At 37.0% G+C, this 26,871-nt stretch overlaps 1 protein-coding gene across 14 annotated transcripts in view; it reads left to right on the top strand.

Moving 5' to 3' along the window:
• PAM (peptidylglycine alpha-amidating monooxygenase) overlaps positions 1–26,311 on the top strand; it is a 303,779-nt gene extending 277,468 nt beyond the window's left edge. For 6 of the 14 annotated variants that reach the window (XM_081233252.1, XM_081233253.1, XM_081233259.1 and 3 more), the window contains 10 exons: positions 2,716–2,832; positions 4,519–4,591; positions 5,907–6,117; positions 6,761–6,961; positions 8,923–9,038; positions 13,807–13,906; positions 15,983–16,036; positions 21,691–21,894; positions 24,782–24,838; positions 25,480–26,311. In XM_081233252.1, the coding sequence (XP_081089378.1) occupies positions 2,716–2,832; positions 4,519–4,591; positions 5,907–6,117; positions 6,761–6,961; positions 8,923–9,038; positions 13,807–13,906; positions 15,983–16,036; positions 21,691–21,894; positions 24,782–24,838; positions 25,480–25,655 (1,309 nt within the window). In that variant the 3' untranslated portion in view covers positions 25,656–26,311. The remainder of the gene's footprint in view (positions 1–2,715; positions 2,833–4,518; positions 4,592–5,906; positions 6,118–6,760; positions 6,962–8,922; positions 9,039–13,806; positions 13,907–15,982; positions 16,037–21,690; positions 21,895–24,781; positions 24,839–25,479) is intronic. The other 8 variants (XM_081233262.1, XM_081233254.1, XM_081233263.1 and 5 more) reach the window with 4 other exon arrangements.
• The last annotated feature ends 560 nt before the right edge of the window (positions 26,312–26,871 follow it).

Consider the following 26,871-nt stretch of genomic DNA (forward strand, 5'->3'; position numbering starts at 1 on the left):
AAGTTGTAGGAATGTTATTTCCTAAAATAGTAGGACCAGAGATTTAAGACTGATGGCGAATATTTAAGTGAATGACAAGACAGACCAAAGAGTTGCTGTTGCTGCAACCTATTGCTTGGGGAAATCATGAACAAGTAAATATGTCAGGCTTCCTGTATGGTTTGTCATTTTGCAAATAAGAGATATGAAATTAGGTATGCTGAGGTCTGATAGGCTCCAGTTTTATCAAGATATGCAATAGGCAATTGGACTGCCACTGTTATTAGCTGTCAGTAGTGGGTCAGAACACTGTCTGAATGTCAAGTGGATAGCACTTGGTAAGAATTATGAGGACTCGGTAACTTTCCATATTACTAACTCCTAGGTGGGGGTGGGGTGGAGAAGTAATGTACTAGTATATTCCATGCCCAAGTAAATAAACTGCAAGAATAAATGAAAATTTTAGGAAATACAAAATGGAAAGGGAAATCTAAGTTGAATCAGTGGATTTTATCAATATCAATATCCTGGTTATGATATTGTACTGTAGTTGTGCAAAATGCTACCATGGAGGAAACTAGGTAAAGTGTACACAGAATCTCTCTGTATTATTTTTTCTTGCAACTGCATGTAAATCTACAGTTATCTCAAATTTTCTTTAAAAAAAAAAGGGAAAACATTTTAACTCCTTAAAGTCAGAGAAAACATAATTTTCACATTATTTAAATTACCATTATGCCACTACAAATCATGAAATGTTTCTGAATGATGAGAAATATGTCTTAGGCCTTAAAAGAAATGATAAATGATGAGACTTTATCCTATTACATATGAATATAAAACTGTAGCATACTATGAGTCTTAGACATACTGAACTAAAGTTATCCAGTATCATAGACAAGTTGTTAAAAAATATAGATCATTGATGGTTGAATCCAGTACCTTTGTTTTCTAGGGGAATTGGTATGATGTTTTTAGTACAGAAAGTCACATTGAAAATACAGTTTCAGATATAGGATAAACTCTGGTGTTTCATAGTACTGAGAAAGAGTTACTTCATGTTTGCTCTTTACCATTGTCTCCTGATTTAATAATACCTTGTATATTCTTACATTGGTTCAAACTAATAAAATTTTATATTTCAATTTAATAATGATCTCATGACTGTCTTATAAAATCTGCTCTGTTAGTGATGTTACTTCCATTTTGTTAACTTACGTATTTTTTTTCTAGGCACTGGTGTGTGGTTTTAACTACACGTAATAGCGTATGTAAGCAATATTACTTAAGCTTTAGGTCGAGAAAGCTGAATCAATATTTTTTATTCAATTGAATGCATCATTAATAAGAACTGCTTCAGGGACTTATTAGTATCTTTCAGGAAAAATATACCCAAAAGACTATGACAGTCAAGAAGCTCAAATAATTGTGATGTATATTTTTAATGGCAAGAGAATGTAATTTTGAAATTTTTGTTCTCCTACTGGGACTTTGCATAAGTAATACTAACCAACTAATCAATAGAGGTATGACAGCTTTGAGCAGTCTGTCGCCTTCCAAATTTGTAAATGTCTCTCCATAAATATTTAATATTATTCAGATTCTTTTGCTTATACAGTTGAACTACAAAATATTAATAGTTTTTTTCACAGACTTGTCTGATTCTATAAGGGAAATTCTATTTTACAGAAATATTCATCTGGCAAAATATATATATTATATATTTTTATGCCCCCCCAACACCTACACACATATGGCTTAACTATGTGCTGATCAATTCTTTGCTTTTGAAAATATAAGTTGGTCTCTTGGCGCTTTGTATATTTTCCTCTTTTACATAAGCTTACATTAGAAGAGCTTATCTTTGTTATGTATCCCAAATAATTTCCAAAACAGGTATTTAAATAAGTACAATGTCTGTGATAACTGTCAACTTAAAGAAAGATATTACTAACAATTCAGATAGAAATATAAATGAAAAAAATATATAAACATACATGTTCATAATATTTTATAATCTGGAAGGTAGAGAGTTAAAAAAGCAGAAATTGTCATATTCATTTTAGTGTTTACATTAATTGTTATATAGATGTCCATTTTGTACTTATAGAAAAATTGTTATATGGAAAAAGTTTTATGTCTCTAAACACATTTTTGTTTCAAGAATCAATTATGTTTTATATTTTCAAAATATTTTGAACATTCCATTCTACATCCTAATAATATGTATTTGCATGTTGTACCTACAGCAAGTAAAATAGCAAACATAGTTTTGATCACTATCCTTCCTGCTATCATTTACACTTTCCTTATCATTGCACAAAAAGTTGTTTTGCCTTCTTTTGTAGTTTGAAAGAAAATAACTATTGAATTAAAACATTTTGAAGAGCCTTTGAAAAAAATTAGTTTTCTTTAAGAGTTCTAGGTAGTGTTTCTCAAAGTCTCATGTGAATATGACTCACCTGGGGATCTTGTGAAAGTGCCAATTCGTATTTGGTACGTCTGAAACCTTGCATCTCCAGGCACTGCCCATGCTGCTGCTCCACTGACCATTCACTAGTTCTTCAGGCTAATGGTATATCTGAAGTGTGAAGGGCAAAGAGTGAAGTCAGGCACATCTGAGCCCTTCTCTTGTTTCTCTATTTAAAATCTCAAGTGAATGGTCTGCATTTCTCAAGTTCACTGATGTTTCTGATTGGTTTATTTTCCATTCTAATGCTTTTTTTTTTTTTTTAGCTCTTTTGACAGTAAGTTTATTTACCAGCAAAGAGGTCTCGGGCCAATTGAAGAAGACACTATTCTTGTCATAGATCCAAATAATGCCGCAGTACTCCAGTCCAGTGGAAAAAATCTGTGAGTTAAATTACCTGACTGTCTTTCATTTTCTAAAGAGGTGGTTCTAAACCCTGACTGAATATTAGAATCACCTGGGAAGCTTCCAAAAATTAGATTCAGATTTAGTCTGGGAGGGTGCCCAGGTATCAAAATAGTAGTTTGAAAGCTCCCCAGGTGATTCTAGTAAGTAGTCAAGCTTCAGAGAGAATTGATACATATGCTAATGAAGTGACTTGCTACTCAGCTAGATCTGAAGGATAAAAAAAAGAATTCTTGAGCAGAAAAGTTATATAACCAAATTCACCAACCAATCACCATTAAGAAAAAAGGCTTCTCTCTTCCCATCTCAAAGTGAAGACTAAACAAATGTCACTTTCAGCTTTCCATAGCATGCATAGGTAATTTGGCTTTGAAAGCTGCTCATTATTTGGTCTTATTCCTAGACGGCATTTGGCAGCCAAAAAAAGTTGGCTGATATTCATGGTCATTGAAAGAAAGGGACACCTGCTTACAGAGTGTCCACAACAGCTATAACCTGGCAGCTTTAGGAGCTATACCCTACTCCATCTGCTTAGGCACAGGGAAAGCCAGCTTCTTTGAAAGGCGGGGAGCCATCCACTTTGAATGCAGCTGCTTATGGAGATGGTAATAGTTAGCTTTTTATAGGATTCTAAGATGGTGAGTCAGGGGCCAAATTCTAACATACCAGCCCCACCACTCATTGTGTCTGAACCTGTCTCTTCAGTGCTCTACCCATTAATCAGAAGCATCTCATTCCAGAAAGGAATTAAAGAGGAAGGCAGAGCAACTGCTGCTAAATCAACTTGGCCAACAGTGGGGTTTCTATGTTGAAAGCAAATCGTAACTCTCACATTCAGTCACCAAAAGAGAGATCTAGTTCAGTTTATTAGTCAAGATCAGAGTGTTACATTCTTGGCTCATGAAAAAAAAATCTGTGATGCCAACACCTTGCAAAGGCTAGAAGCTGACAAACGTAGCTTATGGATTGTCAAGTTTGACCACAATCACATTAAGACATTGTCCATGTGTTTTTAACTCTGTCCAAGTTCCTTAAGCCTGTGAGTCTCTGTCCACGTTACAGTTCTCTTACCCAGGTCATTCCAATTGATTTGTTAAACAGATTAACCTTCTCTAATGATTATCCAGCACACCACTTCTCTTTGCTCAGATGATCACAGCCCATGTCTGCTGGAAGTTTTCTTTGGGTTTTACTGTCTTTAGTAGGTACTCTTAAAGCTTTTCAGTCATATATTTAATATTTTATATCAGTACAGCATTATATTACCTTGCAGCATATTTAAGCTATTCAAACCATATAAATCCATTTATAATTCTGTAGACAATTTGTTTTATACACATTTCTTTATGATCTTAGAACTTGCTTTCAAATTGAAGTTATTTGTGTTATTTAATATACCATACTTGATAATATTTGTAATTGATACGTAGGCTTCATTTATAGATCTTTAGGTGGTTAAATACCACTTAAGATTTTTCACAAAGAGGTCTCTATTAAAATGGGTATTTTCATTTAACCATTCATTTTGGTCTTTAGTAATACAGGTATACATTTATCAGTTTTTAAATTTATATTGCCTTTACAAATTAATTAGCAAAAAAATTTCCTCTCATGTATGCTTTGGGAGTAATTATATAACTAAGACAATTATCTTTATTTTGCAGGTTTTACTTGCCACATGGCTTAAGTATAGATAAAGATGGAAATTATTGGGTCACAGATGTGGCTCTTCATCAGGTAATCTTCCATTTGGCAGTTATTCAAATAGAAGTTAATGAAGTTATGCTTTCAAATGCTCTGGAGTTGTCTGGGTGTTTTTGTTTGTTTGTTTGTTTTTTGGGGGTTTTTTTGGGTTTTTTTTGTTTTTGCGGTACGCGGGCCTCTCACTGTTGTGGCCTCTCCCGTTAGGGAGCACAGGCTCCGGACGCACAGGCTCAGCGGCCATGGCTCACGGGCCCAGCCGCTCTGCGGCATGTGGGATCTTCCCAGACCAGGGCACGAACCCCTGTCCCCTGCATCGGCAGGCGGACTCTCAACCACTGTGCCACCAGGGAAGCCCTTGGTCTTTTTTTTTTTTTTAATTTAATTTATTTTTTTACACAGCAGGTTCTTATTAGTTATCTGTTTTATACATATGAGTGTATATATGTCAATCCCAATCTCCCAGTTCATTCCACCACCACCACCCCCTGGGTCTTTCTTTGTGACCCAGAACGTTTATAACAGAAGAATGGAACAGCCATATCTGAAATGGTGCTTTTAGAACTCAGTGCTAGGAAAAACTTACATGTAAATGATCAAGTCACCCTTCTCTGTGTGGCTGGCAGGAATCTTAGGGCCAGATGTGAAGCTTCACTCTACCAACTGTTTGGGCTCTCCCAACCTCCTTAGCTTTCCATATCTGCTTTTCTTTCCTCTGTCCCCAGGTCTTAGTTCTTTTTTTAAATCACTTTATGTGTTTTATGTATTTTTCTTAAGCTACCTTAATCTTCTATAAATTGAGCCAAAGTCTCTAGTATATACGTTTATATGTAAAACAGCAAATCTTTGTTCTTTTTAAAGGAAGTTATATTTCCATTAGGGTATATATCATAATGTCTTTCCCTTAAAAGATAAGCTCATGTTTAATACCTGTTTAATGAGTAGATGGGAAAGAAGTAGGACAAGAAACTAGAGCTCAGAAGGCATAGCTAGTCTTCAAACATCATCTCAGTAAACATTTATTGCTCTTGTATTGTCTGGAGAGCGTTCTACTATTAGCTAAGGAAAGACAAAAAGGAAGTGTGGGGATGGGTGGAACAGGACTTCCATACTAGTCTCCATTCACCACTAATGACCTAGATGACCTTGGGCAGGTCACTTAATCTCTATAAGCCTCATTTTTCATATGAAGGAATCAGACCAGATGATTTCTAGAGTCCCATCCAGTTCTGAAAAGTACCTGCTTTTAAATAAGTCTCTGAAAGCTTACACTCTGATTGCCTTAGTCAGGTGGGTGTGTGTCAATTATAACCACGCAAAGTGGGTAAGGCTTTTGTTCTTTTTTTAAAAGGTGTTCAAACTGAAGGCAAACAATAAAGAAGCCCCTCTGTTAATCCTGGGAAAGAGCATGCAACCAGGCAGTGACCAGAATCACTTCTGTCAACCTACTGATGTGGCTGTGGATCCAGACACAGGAACCATCTATGTATCAGATGGTTACTGCAACAGTCGGATTGTGCAGTTTTCACCAAGTGGAAAGTTCATCACACAGTGGGGGGAAGGTACTCAATAAGACTCTTGATCTCTAATTATAATTATTGGCCAACATCATTAGGAACAAGATATTGGCCACCCCTCACATTCTTTAGGATGTAATTGTCCCCTGGAGTGAGGAAAACAGGGCCTCCTTATGCATCCAGTTGGCTGTTCACACACACACACACACACACACACACACACACACAGAGTCTTATAAGAGGAAAAAGAATTCTTCTACCCAAAAACTTTAAAGTTTGTCCAAATAGGGAGAAAATCTGTAATGTGTTTGTGGCTAAGAGATATTAACTGCTTTAACTTATTTTTCCCCTGGTTCCAGATACTTAGTGGTTTACTATCATGAATTTTTTTTTTTTTTTTTTTGCGGTACGCGGGCCTCTCACTGTTGTGGCCTCTCCCGTTGCGGAGCACAGGCTCCGGACGCGCAGGCTCAGTGGCCATGGCCCACGGGCCCGGCCGCTCCGCGGCATGTGGGATCCTCCCACACCGGGGCACGAACCCACGTCCCCTGCATCGGCAGGCGGACTCTCAACCACTGCGCCACCAGGGAAGCCCTACTATCATGAATTTTGAAAATTATAAAACTTTAGAGTCAAACTTTGGGTGATTTTACAAATTGTAAATCTGAGGTTTTTCTTTGTTCTGTAGAGTCTACTGAGAGCAATCCTAAACCAGGCCAGTTCAGTGTTCCTCACAGCTTGGCCCTAGTACCTCATTTGGGCCAATTATGTGTGGCAGACAGGGAAAACGGTCGGATCCAGTGTTTTAAAACTGACACCAAAGAATTTGTGCGAGAGATTAAGCATGCATCATTTGGAAGAAATGTATTTGCAATTTCATATATACCAGGTATCTCATCTTTATTTTTTGTGTTTCTTCATACTACACTCTATTCTTAAAAAGTGTTTGTCTTATCTTAATATGCTCTTATTGTAATTTTTTATTAAGGGATTAAAGATGACTTATATATCAGATCTTAAAATATTTAAAACTGTTAGTGCATTGTAAATCATTTTCAACTCAAGTGCCACTGTTCTTTATATGGAAATAATGAAGAACTCAAAAGATTTAGCAACTGTTTGTGATGGATTAAAAAATTGTTCCCAAACGTTGATTTTTATTTTTCCTTAATTATGGTCATTTGCTTTAGTTATTAAATGATTAATATTATGTCTTCACACATCATCAACAGATGGTATATGTTGATAAAACCTGTATTCAAAATACTTCTGCTTCACGTTTTTTTAAAGAGTGTCAGACAGTTTTTTTAAGATAAATAGGTGACGTAAGTGAGGCTTATGTGTAAATGTCAGGAGAAATGATCAATGAAATCTGGAATTTTTTTCTCATTTTCAAAATAGATTTCTTGACTTAAAGGAACTCAGAAAAATAATCCAAACTTACAAAATAAGATTCATTTAATTCATATTAAAAAATAAGTTAGCATAAGATTTCTTTATGTCATGAATACTGAACAACTGAAAATATATTTCTAGAATTTATATACAATTTTTGCAATATATTTAGTAAATATATCTATACCTATATTAAAGTTGCATTAACTACATGGTTATCACTATAATATTTATATTTCTTATGCTATTAAAGTTGTGTATGGCTACTATCTTCTGAGGCAGCCCCCAATTTATTTAGGATATGGAATAAAGGGACTCAAGTAACTGAAATAGGAACAAGTTTGGCTTCACTAAGGAATAAGTAATAAAAGAAAGTAATAAAGGACTCATTACTGTCAATGAAAGATAAATTCTCATGTTGGTTTTTACCTCATATTTAAAGAATAAATTTGGCAAGACCATTTACTTAACAAAGAGGGTGATCCAGTTCATAATGAAAAAAAATAAATCAAATATGAGGAGGAAAAACGTCAGGAGAAAAGATGAGAGGAAATCTGGTTAAAAAGAGAATCTCAGCAAAAGACAAAGTGTATTATAATTGGAATTCTCTCTACAACGTTACACAACAGTAATTGATGTTGATAGTGTTGATTTTTTCTTAATGTGATGCGCTAAAGACCCCTATCCTGAAATCCTTAAAGAAATATGAAAAACCCTTCAACACTGGTTTAGTATTATGTATATTTTAGTGTTTTAATTCTTTAAAACATAATATTCAATCATCTGAAGTATTTATTTAACCAAAACATCACAGTTTCCATTATTTTGGATAAACACTACTATACTAAGAAATATAAGTTTACTTCAAGGAGTATTCATGGAATTAATATAAAAAGATGGTCTAATTTTTTAATTAGAAAAAATGTCTTTGATAATCTGAAATATGCGTCTCACATTTTCAAGTGTTAGTTGTTTAAAATCGGATCATTCTTCTATCTACAGTGTAACTTCACTTTCTTTGCATATTTTTCTTTGATTCTACTTGTAGCTATAGTAGATATTACATATTTTTTAAAAGATCTGATACCCCAGAATGATTGCCTTAAATAACCTGACTCTTCCCATCCCTATTTAGAATACCTGTGATGTCTATATATCTATTCCTCTACCTATGTCATCTCCTCCATATCTATGTATTCCTGATTTCTACTGGCTTCCTAAATGAAACAAGCTTTGCAGTTCCTGGTTTTTCTATTACAAGGAAGTTAGTCTCCTAACTCCTTATCTTATTACTCAGAAAGAGACATCTGCTAAGTATTTTATTTTCTACTTTTGTTGCCAATTGGAGGAACCAGGTTGACCCTACATTTCTTGTTTGTGTGATGTACACACATGTATTGAAAAGCCAGTCTTATCCATATTTTAAAGGAAGGTTGACTGGATATGTTGTCACAGGTTTGCTCTTTGCGGTGAATGGGAAGCCTTACTTTGAGGACCAAGAACCTGTACAAGGATTTGTGATGAACTTTTCCAGTGGGGAAATTATAGACGTCTTCAAGCCAGTGCGCAAGGTATTCACATACATTAACTATGTATCAGTTTTCATGAGAATAAAACTAAAATATGAATTTTGGAATTAGATTTATACTTGAATAATATTTTAAAAACTTAAAGGACATGTGATTACTTTCTTAGCGAGGTTGATGGGAGTGCTGTATACTATGTTTTATTTAGAATAAATGTCCTTATCTATTCCTCAGTGAATTTCTTCAGATGCAAATTAACACTGTACGCAATTCTAAGGCTCTTAGTTGATTTGCACACAAGAGCAGGTTTAAATTCACTTTAGTTAGATTATCTAAAATGTAAGTCTTTTCCTGGTTTCATCCAAGTAAAGAAGATACCACAATATGTTAAACTATAATTTTATAGTTCTCTTAGATTCAACAGAAATCGTGTTTGCTTTTTTTTTTTTTTTTTTTTTTTTTTTTTTTTTTTTGCGGTAGGCGGGCCTCTCACTGTCGTGGCCCCTCCCCCTGCAGAGCACAGGCTCCGGACGCGCAGGCCCAGCAGCCACGGCCCACGGGCCCAGCCGCTCCGCGGCACGTGGGATCCCCCCAGACCGGGGCACGAACCCGTGTCCCCTGCATCGGCAGGCGGACTCTCAACCACTGCGCCACCAGGGAAGCCCCTGTGTTTGCTTTTTTTATGCTATGACTACACTGAGCAACAAGACTTGAAAATAGCACTCCTTAGAATGTATTCAAGTTCTAGAGATTTGGTTTAGGTAAAAGATTAAAGTCTAATTTTGACCTCACAATGGTATACCACTGTTTATTCTAACAGTGCTTTTTACAAACACAGTGACTGTGGTGCAGTGTGCCCATAGCCCTCCGTCTCCTCAGTTTGCTTTCTTTGCAAAATGATTGCCAAAATGATCAGAATGCTCATATACACTGCCTGAATGTGCTTGTGGTACATAGATTTTAGCTTAAATGCTGCAAATAAGAGTTACTTTTCAAAATTTGTAAAGATTTATCAGCTTTGATGGATCAAAATGCAACTGTCGTAAGCCACTGGATAAACCGTATTTCCATACTCAGATTCTTATAGTATTCTCTAAGACACCACATTTGCTAGCTTAAAAAAAAAAAAACTTTACAATGCCAATGTTAGAACACTGACAGCCAGTCTGGGATTTATTAAAATTCATTCTAGAGCTATTTATTAAGTACCTATTCTGTGTCAGGCATTATGCTAGATACTAAGGATACGATGGTGAACAGAACAGGGCACAGCCTTTCCCTCAGTTGAAGTTTAACAAAACTTACAGTATCCAAGTTGAACCAAACTGAATCTGAAGTAAAGATTCCTGTACAAATTTCTTTTTTTTTTTTTGGAGTTTCTATTGATACATAACAAACAGGACTTTTCATAGAAGTATTTCACCTGAAAAACAATAAGCAATCAAATATCCAATCATAATAGCCCTTCAGAAAGGAATTCATTACATTGATAATAGGTATTTTACCTCAGTAGTGTTTCACGTCCTGACTGATTATCTGATCTTCATTGTTTCGCTGCCTTGAGCTTCTTCATATCTATTGATAAAGAAAGTGAGATACTTCACTTCCTTTCAGGTCTTCACTTTGCATTAACACAGTGTTTGCTTGATTGTTCTTTTAATAATAATGAACTATGTCAATCAGGATATTAACTTTTAATTCAAATATGCATCTAGAAATCAACACTAAGTGCTAAGCTAGAGGCTAGATTCTAAATGAGCCGTACTCTCGTAAAAATGTGAGCAGCCCTAAATGAAAATGTCAGACAGCCTTGTGCCTAAACATCAGTATTCATCAGACGTTCAGCAATGAATAAGTCACAATATATGGGTCAATACAGCAAACCTGAAAAGAGAGTCTAACTCCAAGATGAAATTTGCTTTTCCTTTCAATAAACAAGACTTGATATTACACCAAAACATAGAAATGTGTTCTGTGTTGACTCAGTAAACTGAAACCGGTTTATGAATCTCTCAGAATTTTCACTTAATTAGATTATCATCACAAAGATTAAGTTTGGGTGAAGGGAATAATATGGTGTATCGACTCCTATGTAAGAAGTGATTTTTCCTGCAAGTCAAAAAGTCAAGTTTTACATAATGTGTCTATGCTGCTGTTCGTGCCTGTCCACTACTTATCTCCTCATATACTTCAGTTCTCCCTCTTCTATTACATTCTTTAGGAATGTTTAGGTCTGAATGTATGATCTCCATCTTTATCTCTATGCAGGGAAGCTGAGACAGTAGGACAATAAAGAAGATGATTCTATCAAATGGTGTCAAAAAGTTCTGAGGGCAAAAGATACATAGTTGCCCCTCACATTCTTGCTCCCATAATCATAGCAAAGGCTATGGTCCCTGTCATCGGCTTTCATACACCCTTCAGGCAGGCGTTTTTTTGTCTTCTTTCTTCTGCACGGATGCTCATGTGGAAAAGGAAAGGAATAATCCCCACTGCTCCATACCAAAAAATAAAATAAATAAGAAAGATAGAAAGAAGGGAATAGTAACTCCAGATTCGTGTTATTTCTCCAACCTTAACAATGGAGATTAAAATCACAATATTTGACAGTGTTTGAGCCTAAGGTTCACACAAGTGAAATTACATATCTAAAGCTACACAGTAAGTAGCACACCTGGATCTTAAACTCAGGTCTTTTTGACTCAAAAATGTGTTTAATATTGAGGCCACGGGATATATTAAACCATAACATAACTTGGTACACCTTCTTAGAGAATGATTTTGCTTAATATGAAGTAAGTTTAAACATTATTTTGTGTTAATGCAAACATAGGATATGGAGAACACAAATTCCTTATGAATTTTTAAGACAGAATATAAGATTTTGAGGGCAAATTGCCCTGGGATGTGTCACCAGATGCCCAGGAAGTTGTTATCATTCTTTTCTCTGATCACTTTTATTTTGTTAGGGAGAAGTACCTCAAGAGAAGATTTCAAAGCCTAGAGTAGATCTTTAAATCTGTCCAACTCTGAAGTCTTAAAACCTAACACTAAATCTTACAGCATAATTTTGTTTCAAATGACACAGAGCAGTAGAATAATTCATTTAAAAGATTATAGTTGAGTGCCTGTGATTGCAGTAGGACTAGAGGTCCCAAAGTCCCATCACTAAGCTTCCCCCTGAACCGCTCCTGTGGCCCCAAAATATTTCCAGCTGAACTCCTGTCTCCCTGGTTCAGTTTGAGAACCACAGATAGAGGTTGATTGTTATTCTAGCCTTGAACTGATGACATATTGTGATTAATTTAAAGCAAAGTCCTTACCAATGAATAGTTCAAACATTACCCCCTCACCTTTGTTTCTCCACCTATTATAATATTTTTCCCATCAGAAAATATGAAGTACTTTACAACCACATCTTTTGCAAAGCAGTTTCTAAAAACATATTTGGGCATAGAGGAAGAACTCCCTGTGATATGCAATTCTGTTGCCACCTATCAGCTGAACCCAAAATAAAGATGAACATTTAACGACTGGCTTGGGAGACTTCAGCAAGGCAGTGTTTTGATTTCTGGCTCTCTGTCCTTCTCCTGCACATTTGTCAAGCTCATTTGATAGTTTGAAGGAATGAGCCTCCTCAGCATGGCTGTCTCATTTTTCTTTTCAATGTGACAAATTGTTGCTGATTTTCAAAGCACAGTAGTTTCTCCAAAGCATGTATTCTGCCCCTCCTACAGTGGGCTAAGAAGAAGAGTTTGCCTCATTAGCTCCCTTTGTACTCAGCAAACCAAAGTGGACAGATGCTATCTGGTAAGCCCATAAGTCAGGATAATGTTCCTATTCATACTCACTGACCATATTTTTGAGAATGGTACACTCAAGCAGGCCTCCTGGCCTCAAAGATGAAAAAAATCATCCACATCCTGCCAACTAGCCAACACGTGGCACCCTTGAAATCTGCAGTAGACAGATGGAAATGGAAGCAGCACATTTTAAGCCTGCTCTTCAAGAAACTAACTCGGTGACCCCAATAAAGTCACATAAAGGGCTCCCCTGTCTCCTGTGTCCTCATGATTGAGATGGCATGATTTGGTATGGAAATGTGTCATGAAGAAAGACATATTAAAACACAAGTGTATCTGAAGTAAGTACAAAAACCGGGAAATACTGAAGGGCACACTCAGTTTGTTTCCTTTGCTGACCAAAAATATTGTCAACACTGGGCTTCAGAGTAGAAAACCCGACCTTACTGCTTATCGCCTAGTATGCATTTCAGAAATAATCTGAATGTCCTGAATCTTTGAAATGATTCCTCTTATCAGTAATATAAAAATACTTTTTAAGGAAGCTTATGATAGCTTGATGAGAATAATAACAAAAATTAAGACCTGGTCCTTTTTAGTTGTATAAATTAAAACAGGCACATTTGACAATGACTAAAGGTAGAAGAAATATGAAGGCAAAAAATATTATTTATAAATATAAATAATTAGGTAAATAATGAACACCAACTGATGAAGAGTGTTAAAAAGTAATCTGCTTGTAAATGTTCACTTCTTAAAAGACTTGAAAGTCAGTGATGAGGCTGTCTCAGTGTTTCCCAGCACACAGAATTATGTCTGGCAGAGGCAGTGCCCAGTGCATGAAGGGATGACTCTTTTTGGCCTAGAGTTGCTTTGATGGGAATCATTGTTTCTCTGGTTTGAGTAACATGCTTATGGTTTTCTTGTGTGCTATACTGTGTTTGTCTGCCTTTTCATAAAGAACTCAAGTATAGGCTCACCACCAAACTATGTGCTTCTTGTTTTGGCAGCACTTTGACATGCCTCATGACATCACTGCGTCTGAAGATGGGACCGTGTATGTTGGAGACGCTCACACCAATACTGTGTGGAAGTTCACCTCAACTGAAAGTATGACTCTTTACGGCATTATTGTCCACATTTTCCCTCAGTTTTATTGCTTAAAAACATGTCAAAAAATTTGCATGTCCATCTCTTTTTATTGCTAGGAGTAGAGTAGGAAATCACGGTATGACTGGCAGTTGTTAAAAGACCTGTTGGTAGTCATTTCAGGGATTAACTTTTTTTAAAGCGGAAAGATACATTTTTTTTTTTTCTGCTGGCAGTTATCCCCTTGTTTCCACAGATATTCCACAGGAAATTCTTGATGCCTGAAGTAATGTCTGTTACATTGAAAGCCAATGTTAATTCCAGCTTAGTTCCAGAAGGAGGAGATGACTCTGGCAAAGCAGAGGGCCTGACTGAGGCATCACTTCCCACGTGGCTCTTCAGCTCTCAGTAGCTGCTGAGCATCTTGGAAGACCAGCATCTGAGTCAGACACATATCATCCCAAACAGGAAGCCCTCTGCATTTTCCCTTTAGACTAAAGCTTGTGCAAAATACTGAACTATGTTTTCATGTAACTCCAAAAGTGTGTCTGGGGACAGAAAAGTTTCTCTATCAGGATCAGGCCAGATAGTTTGGAGACTTCTAATTGCAATTCGGGCACTATTTCTAATTCTTAAAAAGTATACTAACATAGCTACTGATATCATACTAAAAGCTTAAGTTTTCTAAATTGAACAGTACCAAATGCTTAGGAAGCCACAAACCTCAATGTCCAGAGATGCTTTTAAAATATGACAGGGTCCAAACAGTAGGAGAAGATGAGGTTAAGGAAAAGAATTGAGGATAATAAATTTGAGGTATCAGGACCTACAACAGCAGTTTTAAATAGAGAAATAATAAAGACTTGTGGACTTGATGAAGATAAGAAATACTACTTATAATAAGGAAAAATGCAAATTACAACAAGGAAAAAATACAAGGTATAACAAAGAAGAGTAAAATCATGAGTCCAAAAACTTTAATCATATACTGTACAGGTCTTGGAGCCCAAGTAAATTTGGTAACCGTTGTCTTCAGAATTGTCCTTTGAGTAATTTTTGCTGTTTTGTAATAAGGACCCAGTTAGGGCTGAGTGCACAGAGGTGCCCATGGACTCTTCCCCTCCAGCAGTAGCTGCACATTCCCCTGCAAGTGTGCCTCTCCTACCACCTGCCTCCTCAAAGAAGAACCAGAAGGTATAGGCAGACAGGAAAGCAAAGAGAGATGGATAATTCCCAACTGCATGACTGAACCCAGGCTTTTCAGAATAAAAAATGAATAAATACCTTTCAAGATGGAAAAAACTTCGGAAATCTAACTAGTATCTTCATTTTACAGATAGGAGTATGATACTTGAACTCGTTAAGATTCCCGTCTAAGGCTCATTATTCCACCCTAGCGGCTGGTACTAAACAGAGATGCATATCCAAGTCACCTGGAGAAGGTTTTCAAAGCACACATGGCCAGACCCCATTCAAGATCTACAGAAAGAAGAAGGGTTATAATATGGGTATTTTGGAAAGACTTCCCAAGTCGTTTTGAAATATCCCCTGATTGAGAAGCACTACAATACAGCATTCAGCTATGAAAGAGAAAAAGCCTTCTGCACAGTCTAGAATGCAACCAAATAATAAATCTGGAAAAAACAGTACCTTGGGAACAATAAGACTGCCATAGAAGACTAAACAAGTGTCTTGTGTATTTATATTGTAGTATTTAACTAGTCAAATCAATTTGTCAACTAGAAGACTGATAGTCAAACATGGCAGAACTAGTAGTCAGTCTAAGATGTCCACATGAAAACAGAACTACTTGATATTTCAGAAATAATACAGAATTGTAAACTCCACATGGAAAATCTCATTTTAGATATGAAGACCTTAGAAATATTATTTCAGCTTTCCCTAGGAGGATTGTATCCAGGATTCATGGACCTGGCACCTAATTAGTGATTTGTATCAAACTCTTTTCTAATATAATAATGTATTTGATGAATTAAAGAAATATTATCTACTGAGAAAAATTAATACCAAATTAAGTTTTCAAATATTCTTTTTGGGGATTCTGATTTTCTCTCTCCTTGCTGTTCTGTGTTACAGAAATGGAACATCGATCAGTTAAAAAGGCTGGCATTGAGGTCCAGGAAATCAAAGGTTGGTCAGATTCCTCTTGTGACTATGAAACCCAAGCCTATTTGTGTTGAATTCTTTTATGACTCTTGATTGCACTTAAAAATTATCAGGCCAAAAATATAATCTGATAAATTATCTATAACTTCTACTATGTACTTGAGCCTTTAAACCTGCATGCTGCCACTGCTTTTTCTGATAAAATGGAATAGTAATAATGAGCTCAAACTCACTGATTTCAAGTGATGAAAAGTGATTGGGGATGTAAGAAATCTACAACAAGTGGGTTAGAGGCATTCAGAGAGAAAAAAAGTCAGTCAGTCACTTTTGGAAGTATTTTAACCTCAGGCAAGTAGAAAAATAACATCCAGCATGCTGGGAAAGGCCTTCCTCAATGGGCTGTAATCTTTAGAGTGAAAAATATCTTTGGAGAGTTAATAATATAGGGGCCTGAAAAGATTAGCTGCTCCCTAAGCTCCAATCTTAGTACCATTCAGCCCCCAACATTTACTGAGGGCCATCTATGTGTAAGGCACTATAGCAATGAAACTGCCTGACTTCAAGAGACTTATAGCCTATAAGGACTCTGTGTGTGTGTGTACATACATACATGCATATTCATATATAGAAATAAGTATTATATCATTGGTATGTATTGTAAGACATGGGGAGATGGAATTTAGCTACTGGCAAAACCACTGGGTTCGTTTGGAATCCCAGTCAAATTATTTTCTCCCTTTCTTAGGATCAGTTTATATTTATACATTTTCTACTATTTTCAGGGATTTGACATTGTCGTGTAGTTAAGAACTCACTAGATGTGTTCCTAATGTTTAAGTAGCAAAGTGACTCAATTCTTAGTTGCTTTACAAATGATTCTCCCAGATATTAAGACTTAAGCCTAGGCTTACTTGTTTTCCTTTTTCATGAAAGCAGGTGGAAAAGAGGAAAAGAAGCCAGAACCAAGAGGCAGTTTAGGGATTTTATATTGGCAGATAAGAAAATATAGCCGGCTCAAGGTTGAAAGGGCTAAGATAATATTATAAAATAAATAAATAGCAACTGTTTGGCATTTGTAGAGATTCTACCCAGGTGACACTACTGAGTGACATTCATACTACACATATTGAAGAAGTTCCTGATCTGCTGTTTTTCTGTTATTGTTATGTAAAGAGTTATCGATAAGTTCTATTCGCCCTGGAATAAAGACATTGGAAAAGATACTGTTATTAATAAGAGCTATCATTTATGGAGCACAAAAAATGGGCTATACAGAGAATTAAGGTTAATCCTTGCACCAACCATATGATAATTGCTATTATCCCCATTTTACATATGTGAGAAAATTGAGGATCAGTATTACTACTAAGATATTAAATGGTAGAGCCAGAATTTAAACCAGTCTGGCACCAAAGCTATGCTCTTAACCACTATTACTGTACTGCTGAGGAGAGATCAATACCACCAATTCATTCACCATAAATTCTTCCAGGAACTACAGGTTGCAGATGGTTGCAGTTTACTGTGAAATCTCTGGGATTTTGAAGTGGCCTCAGACTATTTCTATTTAAATAGATCCCACCAAAACTCTGAGACTATACTGGTTGACCTGCTGTGAACAGCCCAACCACACTAATCTCACCCATTGGCTACATCCTCTCTCCTGCACACCACTGAGTCTGTTTGGTCAAGAAACCTCTCAGCAGCTCAAATAGTCAATTTAATTGAAATGCCTTGTCATGACAGTTCCATTTTAATAGTTAGGAATAGCCAAACCCAAATGAACTTGTTCTAGTCCTCTTTGATTCTGTATGACTCTCATTAAACTTTTTTTTAAAAGATTATTTTCTTATTACAAAAAGGAATATAAATCATTCTGGATCTCCAAGAGTTTGTCTTTTATCAAAATCTGGAAGCTTAATTTAAACCACCTCTTACAAAGAGAGGGAGAAACACCATCCCAGATTTAACAGCCCTGTAGATACATGGTAATTGTAAATTTTGAAATTCAAGTAACCTTTGATGACACTCATCCCCGCTGTGAAAGGTTACACAACCGATCAGTAATAGAGTTTCAGAACCAGTGTTGTGTTCTCAGGGAGTTTCAGGGATGAGAGAATTTGTGATGATAGCAACTTAGGAAAGGGATTGAAACTTTCGAATAAAGTTACTAGGGATAAAATAGATATGCCAATATCCCACCAAAAGCATAGCCCTTCACCCCTTCCCCACCCCCACCGTACAAGATGATGATGGCAAATCAGACTTAAGAAAATAAAAATAAATTCTCTGTTTTTAGCAGTTAGCATCTTAGACCTTATGGAGAGCAGCACATTGTAGGGGAAGCACATTGCATTTAACAAACAAACCAAAAAATGAGTACAGGAATACTCGTTTTATTGCACTTTGCAGATACGCACTTTGTGTTTCTTACTAATGGAAGGTTTATGGCAGCCCTGCATTGAGCAAGTCTGTCGGCGCCGTTTTCCAACAGCATTTGCTCACTTCGTGTCTCTGTGTCACATTTTGGAAATTCTTGAAATATTTCAAACTTTTTCAATATTATTTGTTATGGTGATCTGTGATCACCATCTTTGATGTTACTACTATGAACTCGCTGAAGGCTCAGATCATGGTTAGCATTTTTAGCAAGAAACTATTTTTTAATTAAAGTATATACATTGTTTTTTAAGACATAATGCTGTTGCACCCTTAATAGACTACAGTATAACGTAAAGATAACTTTTATATACACTGGCAAACAAAAAAATTTATGTGACTCGCTTAATTGCAATATTTGCTTTATTGAGTTGGTCCAGAATTGAACCTGCAATAGCTCCAAAGTATGCCTGTAATCTCATTGGTGCTATATGTACTTTTCATGTCTTCTAACATGTTACTTGCCGGTATGCCGTCTACAGCCTTCAGTTCCATCTGTGAGGGACTGGGTCATAATTGCTATGTTGCTGTATTAAGAATGTCTCTCCTTTCCTGTCCCAGTTACTCCAAGTGATCTCTGGGCTTCTCCCCTTCTGTCAAGGGGGGAGAGACATGCACGTGCTTGTGTGTGTGAGCTCACATGGGAGTGCACCTAGCCTCCCTTTCTAAATGCATTGCTTTAAAGAAGAAGGAAAAAGCTTCCTATACATCAGCTTTCAAAATTCTTTTTATTTCCAAGTATCTCTAGAGATTCCAAGAAAGCTTGTTTGAATACATATTTTGTTGCAGATTGAATACATCTGGCCTCTTATATAGGAGAATGTCACAATGTCACATGGGGTACCCCCACCTTCCAGAAGCCCCAGGTCCTAGCTAATCTTAGAGCTTCTCCATTCCATCTTCATCAGGGATGCTCTAAATTACTGGGGGTTTTAATTAAAGAATTTAGGATAAAGAGTAAAAGTGACAGAATTTAGATTGCTCTTTACGCTTTGAATGGAATTCTTAGTCTCTTAAGTGATAACGATTTTTTAGGCTTTTTACTCCACTTATAAAGGCTTCTAAGAAGAGCAGCAATTTTTTCTTTTATATTGGGAAATTAAAATTTTTTATCCTCTTTGTTTAAAATGTAGAGCATCTTTTAAAATCTAAACATACTTCAGCTGGTTCCAAAAGTTAGAAAGTTCAACTATTTTTAGTAGATGGCACTCAGCATACAGAAGGGATGTGGAAATCAAGAATTTCTAAAGTGCAGTGTGCGTATCTTAGCAAGTTCATTACCTCATTCTCAGCATACTTACTATGAATGGTAAAATGATTCTGTTAGCCTGTCACCTACTTCATAGTTCTTCTTTCCTTTTATTGGAGCCCGATCCTAGCTCTGCCTTATCGATGAAACTAGATATGAACTGGTACAGCCAATGACTTAGGTGTAGGTAAACCACTGAATGACAGGTAGAAAGTGCTATGTAATTACTCTGATTATAGTCACTTTCAAATAGAAATAAACCCTTCTTCCAAGGCAACAAGTTCTTGACTACCAATCTATATCTTTGGCCTATATTTTTTAATCCTATCATCTCTTTATTGTTATTTTTTGCTTAAATATAGAACAAGCTTAAATATAGAACAATTTGTATACCTTTTGTACAACAGTGAAGAAAAAGACAAAACAGCTAGTGGTCAGGAAGAGTAGGAATCACATTCATATTCCTCTTGGAAACTGAGACTTAGAAAGATTAACCATTTAGATCTATGAACCAATCCCCTTCCTTCTTTCCCACTGAAGTTTCAAGACCCACTTCAGTGGATAAAGGAAGGGAAATAATGGTCTCCCCTTAATCACAGTACAGGGAAGGAAATGAAGACTGTGAGGCCATCTGTAAAATGGTGATAATAATAGTGCCCACTCATAGGCTTGGTGTGATGATTAAATGAGAACGATACCTGAAACAGAGTACGTGCTTCATAGATTTAACTGAGGCTGGGAAGGAGGCTGGCTCAGAACATTGAGGCAAAAACCTGGGACCTCCCAATTGTGTGTATCATAAATTGTGTTTACAATGCCTTAAGTAATTTAAGAAATGCTTCCTTGGAGAAGTGTCCAGCAAGCTACTAAGCTGTGTCCATACATATTAAATATTAACCAAAGATTTTCCTGATCATTTTAAACCACTTATCCCTGCCATTTTGTCAAAATTTCCATGAGGCCATATGATGCACTCTGTATCATAGGGCAGAGGGCACACCAAGAAGTTGAAGTTCAGAAACCTGTGAGCCTTTTGGCAAACATGGTTGTGACTTCCAGCCTTCACACACAGGGTTCTTGTACAAACACATATATGTGCTTCTTGGGGGCAAGAATGCCTCAAGGTTCAACCTCATTTTCAAGTCAGTAGTTAATAAGATTTCTGCAGCTGCTTATATGGTTTTATTGTATCAATTTCCCAAGCAGTACTTTAGGCCTGATATCTACCCAGTATCTGCCAATATCACAGAATAGTTGTGTAAGTTATTTTCATCAACAACAAATGGACATACAGTGCATCTGTGTGCACTTACAACTTGCTGGGAATGGTAGAAAACAACCTGGAAAAGACACAGTTCCTTTTTCCATTTCATAATTCTAGAATTAATATGTGCAACTATGCATGTGAGGTACCAATAATTCATTGAACATGAAAGAGGTTCATAAACTGAAGACACAAGGAAACAAATACTTATTAAGCACCTTTTTTATGATAAACATTTATCTTCAGTAATTTCATGAAGGAGGTTGTTATCATCATCACAGTTATACAGAGGTTTCCAAGGCACAGTCACTTAAGTAACTTGCCCAAAGTTACACACGCTGGCTATTGTAGGAGAACTGGGATTTGAGCCCAGATTCATCTGACTCCACCGTGCATGCCAGTTCTGTCCCCTACGCCATGCTGCCTGTCCATTTTAACTTTGAAAAAATGCAAAAGTAGGATATATCTTTTGTGGAATTATAGTTAAAAGAGGGAACAAAGAGCAGAACCAAAGAAACCCAATATAAAAGTGAAAAATCATTTACTGGGAATTTGCTAGTCACAATTGCCAGCTCGGTAGATGCAGTTATTGAAATATGAACCCCACATGCATTGAGCTCAACAAGTTCTTCATGAGCAGCTGTTAATTTGACTGGGTAGGGGCGGGTGGGAGGGTTTTGGAGTCTTTGAGTTAGTTGAATATTGTAAACTCTTCTTTCCCTGAAGAATCCGAGGCAGTTGTTGAAACCAAAATGGAGAACAAACCCGCCTCCTCAGAATTGCAGAAGATGCAAGAGAAACAGAAACTGATCCAAGAGCCAGGCTCGGGAGTGCCCGTGATTCTCATTACAACCCTTCTGGTTATTCCGGTGGTTGTCCTGCTGGCCATTGCCTTATTTATTCGGTGGAAAAAATCAAGGGCCTTTGGAGGCAAGTAAAATGAGCCCCTTGAACTTGGAACCTTACCTTTGAAAGAATGTTTGGCCTGATTATCCTCAAAGTTTGGTTGTGATGTTTTTCAGTGTTGTTGTTTTTTTTCTTGTGTTCTCTACCTTTTTCAACATTGTCTATGTTCCAAATATTGTCTATAGTTAGTATCACAGTGGAAAATATATCTGGAGCTTCAAAATTTAGATAGTTAGATTAAAATATAACCTTTATTGTTGCCTTTTAGCGTTGGCTTAAACCCATTTAATGTCTCCATATGAAACTGCGTAGATGAGTAGAGTCAGTATAAATTATCTGAAGGGTCAGGAAGGAGGAGATCCCTTCTGTTAGAAACAGGCCCAGTCCTCAAAATGCCTGGGTCAGTTTTTTAGAAGTTGTATTTTTCCCTAGTCCTGGCTGTAGCTCCTAGCTACATGACCTTGGGCAAGTTACTTAATCTCTCTAAGCCACTTCATCTATAAAGTGGGGATAAAATACTCACAAGGTTGTGTAACGATTAAATGAAATAATGTACATAAAGCATTTATCACAGTACCTGCACTTAGTAAGTGCCCAATTAATACCACCAATAATTATTAGGAATAATCATTGGTAATAAAGTAATAAACATCATAAGAAGTCATAAAAGGTACTTGTCTTAAACCCCAGCTCTCAGGAAACCAACTATTTCTATAAGAAACCATTTGATAGTTTTTAAATAGTCATCATTTAGGCCATCAGCCTTCCCTAACCAAACAAGGGAGGGTCCAATACTAGTGTCCGTATTTTATCAAATCATTATCATATTATAGGACCCTTTCAAGGTATCCACATAAATAAACAAATAATCCAACTTGTGATCCTCACCTGTCAGGAACAGTCCCTTAGCTGGGTCCCCAGGTCCTAAGGCAGGAGGCTACAGCTATGCTTGGGAAGGCATCCATGGACCAGGGTGGAAGGAAGCATTTGATCAAGAAACAGCATCTGATTGTATTTCAGGCCAAGGCGACCATGGCAGGGATTCAGTGCCCATGGCAAAGCCCTGACACAGAAACAAAACCAGAGGATTTAATTTAATAATTTGTGAAAGGGAATTTTTCTAGGACTTTCTTTTGCTTTTCATCTGCAGTCAGTAAAACTCTGCAAAAATACAGCTAACTCTTCCCAAAAGGGACTGCTATGGAGCCCTTGTTATGGGTATGGAACTGTGTTAAGCAGAGGCAAAGATAAGTAAATGTAGTCATTATCTTCATGGAGTTAGATGGAAGCTTCAAAAGAGCAAGAATCATGTATGTTTACTTGTTTACTGATATATCCCCAGCACAAATAAGAGTTCCTGGCACTAGGGGTTTGATAAATAGTCACTGGGAAAATGACTGAATAAATAAATGGAGCTCACAGAATAGATGACACATAAAAAAGAAATGACACATAAAGGTATTAAAAGAGGGTGGTAAGTGCAGTGATAAATACAGAGTATCAGGAACACATGGGGCCTGGGGGCAGGTAGCAGGAATGTTGGTAATCAACCCACAATGGAGGAGGAGTGGCTGGGGAGTCCAGAAGGTTTGGTGTCTCCTGTTTGCTGTTAGCACGCGTGCCTGGCACTGTTACCGGGATACTGAGTTTACAGGCGTGTGTTGGGAAGACAGGGACCCAGGTCGAACCATATGAAACTGCCATTGTTCAATCATGTTTTATTTAGAAAACTAGTTTCATATGGTTCAGTCTAATACATTTAATTCTAAAAGTAGATCAGCCTCTCACATTTTTTCAACATTTGTTCCTGATAGATCTTATCCAGTCTCTCAGGGTTTTTAACAACCCTCATGAAAGCCCTTGCACTTATTCAGCACACCCTTACAGCATGTCAGCTCCACATCAGACACTGTCCTAGGCACAGGGGATGCAAAACTGACTAGGGACTGTCCCGCGTCCTTATGGAATTTACAGTCTAATTTGTTGGCTTTCTAATGGTCTCATCAGATTTTCTTCCCTTCTGGCCTATTTCTCTCCCCACCAACTCCTTCCTTTGCTCTGTCCTCTGCCTGTGAGCTTTCTCCACGATGCTGCCCCCTCTCCTGGTTAGAGACTTTGAGCCTCCTTTCCCTGACCATAGCCCTTAAGGGAGTGTTGGAAGCAGGGCAAAGAGTGCAGGGAGATACACAGCACACAGAGAAAGGAAGTCCATAAGGAGTTCTGCCTCCAACTAAGGAAAGAAAGTCAATTCTTCATGGAGATGGGCTGGAATTTGGGGAGCCCAAATTTTGGAATTGGGGTCACCTTGTATGGCTGAAAGTACTCAGGGTTTCAGGTTTTTTGGCTTCCGTCTTATATAAAAAGGTAATGGTGTACATGGATCCAAAGCTTTCTCAAGCAGGACATGTACTGTTCTTAATAGAAAGACAAAAACCTCAGACCAATATTCCTAAAACTGTAATAAGCTTCCAAATTTTTACACATTACTGGTAACTGACTTTTGTCCTAATAAAGGTAACTAATATTTACTGAGCATTTACTGTGTGTGTACCAGGCACTGTTACAAGCATTGTTCCATGCAGTATCCCATCTAAACCTTACAGAGAGGTAGAGATTGTCATTGATCTCTCTTTTCTCAGAAGAGAAAACTGAGGCTCAGAGAAGTAATTTATTGAGATTGCACAGCCCATAAGAGACACAGGCAGGAGTCAAACCCAGCTCTGGCCTTTGTATACATCACAATAATATATTGCCTTTATTTTCCCTTAGAATTCTAAGAATACATACAGACAAGAGCCAGACCTTGTTATTAATCATTCATGAATTAATTCCTTATTTTGTGTTGAAAGTTCAGCCCATGGGTTGAGGAAGGTGTCTGGGACTCATTTTGAAATATGCCATCTTTTTCTAGCAGATTCTGAACATAAACTTGAGGGAAGTTCGGGAAGAGTTCTGGGAAGACTTAGAGGTATGCCTGTGACCTTTTAGAATCCTTCACATGTGATTCATAGTCAACGAGTGCGTGTCTTTTAAAAAGCAGGGAGATATTTTTTATTTTCTCTCTGCAAATTAAACTCCTTGTGTGCAGCACAGCATCCCCAGAATGCAAACCATGAACCAACTGAAGTGTGTGGCTCTGGTGCAGGTTCTCCAGCTTCATTTTCCCAGCTTGCTCTTCTGTATTATCGAATTCTCTTCTCTTGCCTTTGTATCTGGCTTCATTTGTCTTCACTATATTTTCTATCACTTCTGTCAGTGTGTCAGTGCATGTCTTGGTGAAGATGACCTTTTCCTAAAGTCGTTGAAATGAAGAGCTGCTCAAGGGGATGCCCATTCCAGAGAGCCTGGAAAAGGCAGGAGGTGAAAAGTGAATCTGAAATAATCCTGTAGAAACACATAATCCTGGGGAGCTTTGGGTTTTTCCCTTATTTATTTTAATGAATCTGTGGAATCGTATCTTTCTGACTCTGTAGGATAAGTATCTCTCTATGTCACTTTTTCCCCCCGCTAATATCTACCCTTTCCCATCCCCATAAGAATTTACAAGGAAACTGAGAATCATTTGTGCAAATGTTACCTCAATCCTCTGTCATTGTTCGATTTCTGCAGGAAAGGGAAGTGGAGGCTTAAACCTCGGAAACTTCTTCGCAAGCCGGAAAGGCTATAGCCGAAAAGGCTTTGACCGCCTTAGCACGGAGGGAAGTGACCAGGAGAAAGATGATGACGGAAGTGAGTCAGAAGAGGAGTATTCAGCACCTCTGCCTGTACCCGCACCTTCCTCCTGAAAACGGGGCTTTGATTTAGGTTGATGAAATTTGCCAAGAATGCCAGATTCCTTTCCCTTTAGCACGTTTAGCGTTTTGTGTATTTAATTGTAAACTGTACTAGTCTGTGTGGGACTGTACACATTTTATTTACTTCGTTTTGATTTAGTTGGCTTCTGGTTCTAGTTGAGGAGTTTCCTGAAAGTTCATAACAGTGCCATTGTCTTTATATGAACGTAGAATAAACAGTTCTCTTCTTCCATCACACTAGTAATTTAATGATGGAAGGTTTGCTCATCTGCATTTTTGAGACTTTTCTGTAGTTTGTAAATAACCCCATTCTCTGCTTGAACACAGTATTTTCCCAATAGCACCTCCATTGCCAGTGTCTTTCTTTGGTGCCTTTCCTGTTCAGCATTCTCAGCCTGTGGCAGTAAAGAGAAACTTTGTGCTACATGACAACAAAGCTGCTAAATCTCCTTCTATTTTTTTAAAATCACTAACATTATATTGCAACGAGGGAAAGAAAAAAAAGTCTCTATTTAAATTCTTTTTTTAAATTTTCTTCCTCAGTTGGTGTGTTTCGGGGATGTCTTATTTTTAGAAGGTTACACTGTTAGATCACTATTTTCAGAATCTGAATGTAATTTGTGTAATAAAGTGTTTTCAGAGCATTAGCTGTCAGAGTGTATTTTGCAATTTTTGCATATTTGCAGGGTTTGTATACAACTTTTGTAATAATTACACAAACCACAGATATAGTGAAACCTATTCAATGTCTTCAACCAAAAGAAATGTATTAAAATTAAGATGGTATTTTATTATGTAGCTGATATAAATTAAAAACCAGCCTAAGAGTTTACATACATGTGTAAAACCAGGATTTCTTTTAAAATTCAAAGAGGGTTTTTGCCTGTATATCAATCAGAAGGTAAATACTTTAATAAAAGGTGATCATAGCTAAGAGGAAACCTGTGTCTCAAATTACATACGCAAATTAATCCATCAGTGTAGATTACTACTAATGGTTTTCTTTTTAAAGAATAATTTTACTCCAAATACCCATGTATTCGTAGGAATATTCAGCTCTTAACAGTGATTACAAATTACTTGTAAAACAACTTTTTCATAATCAATGCAATTTAGTAAGAACCTGATAACTTTTCTTTTTATAATAATCAGACTCTAGAACCCTTTCTTCAAAATGCCTACTTGCAATTCAGGTATCTTATTAGTG

Source organism: Mesoplodon bidens (assembly GCF_964165515.1).
Source record: "Mesoplodon bidens genome assembly, chromosome: 4".
Lineage (NCBI taxonomy): Eukaryota > Metazoa > Chordata > Mammalia > Artiodactyla > Ziphiidae > Mesoplodon > Mesoplodon bidens.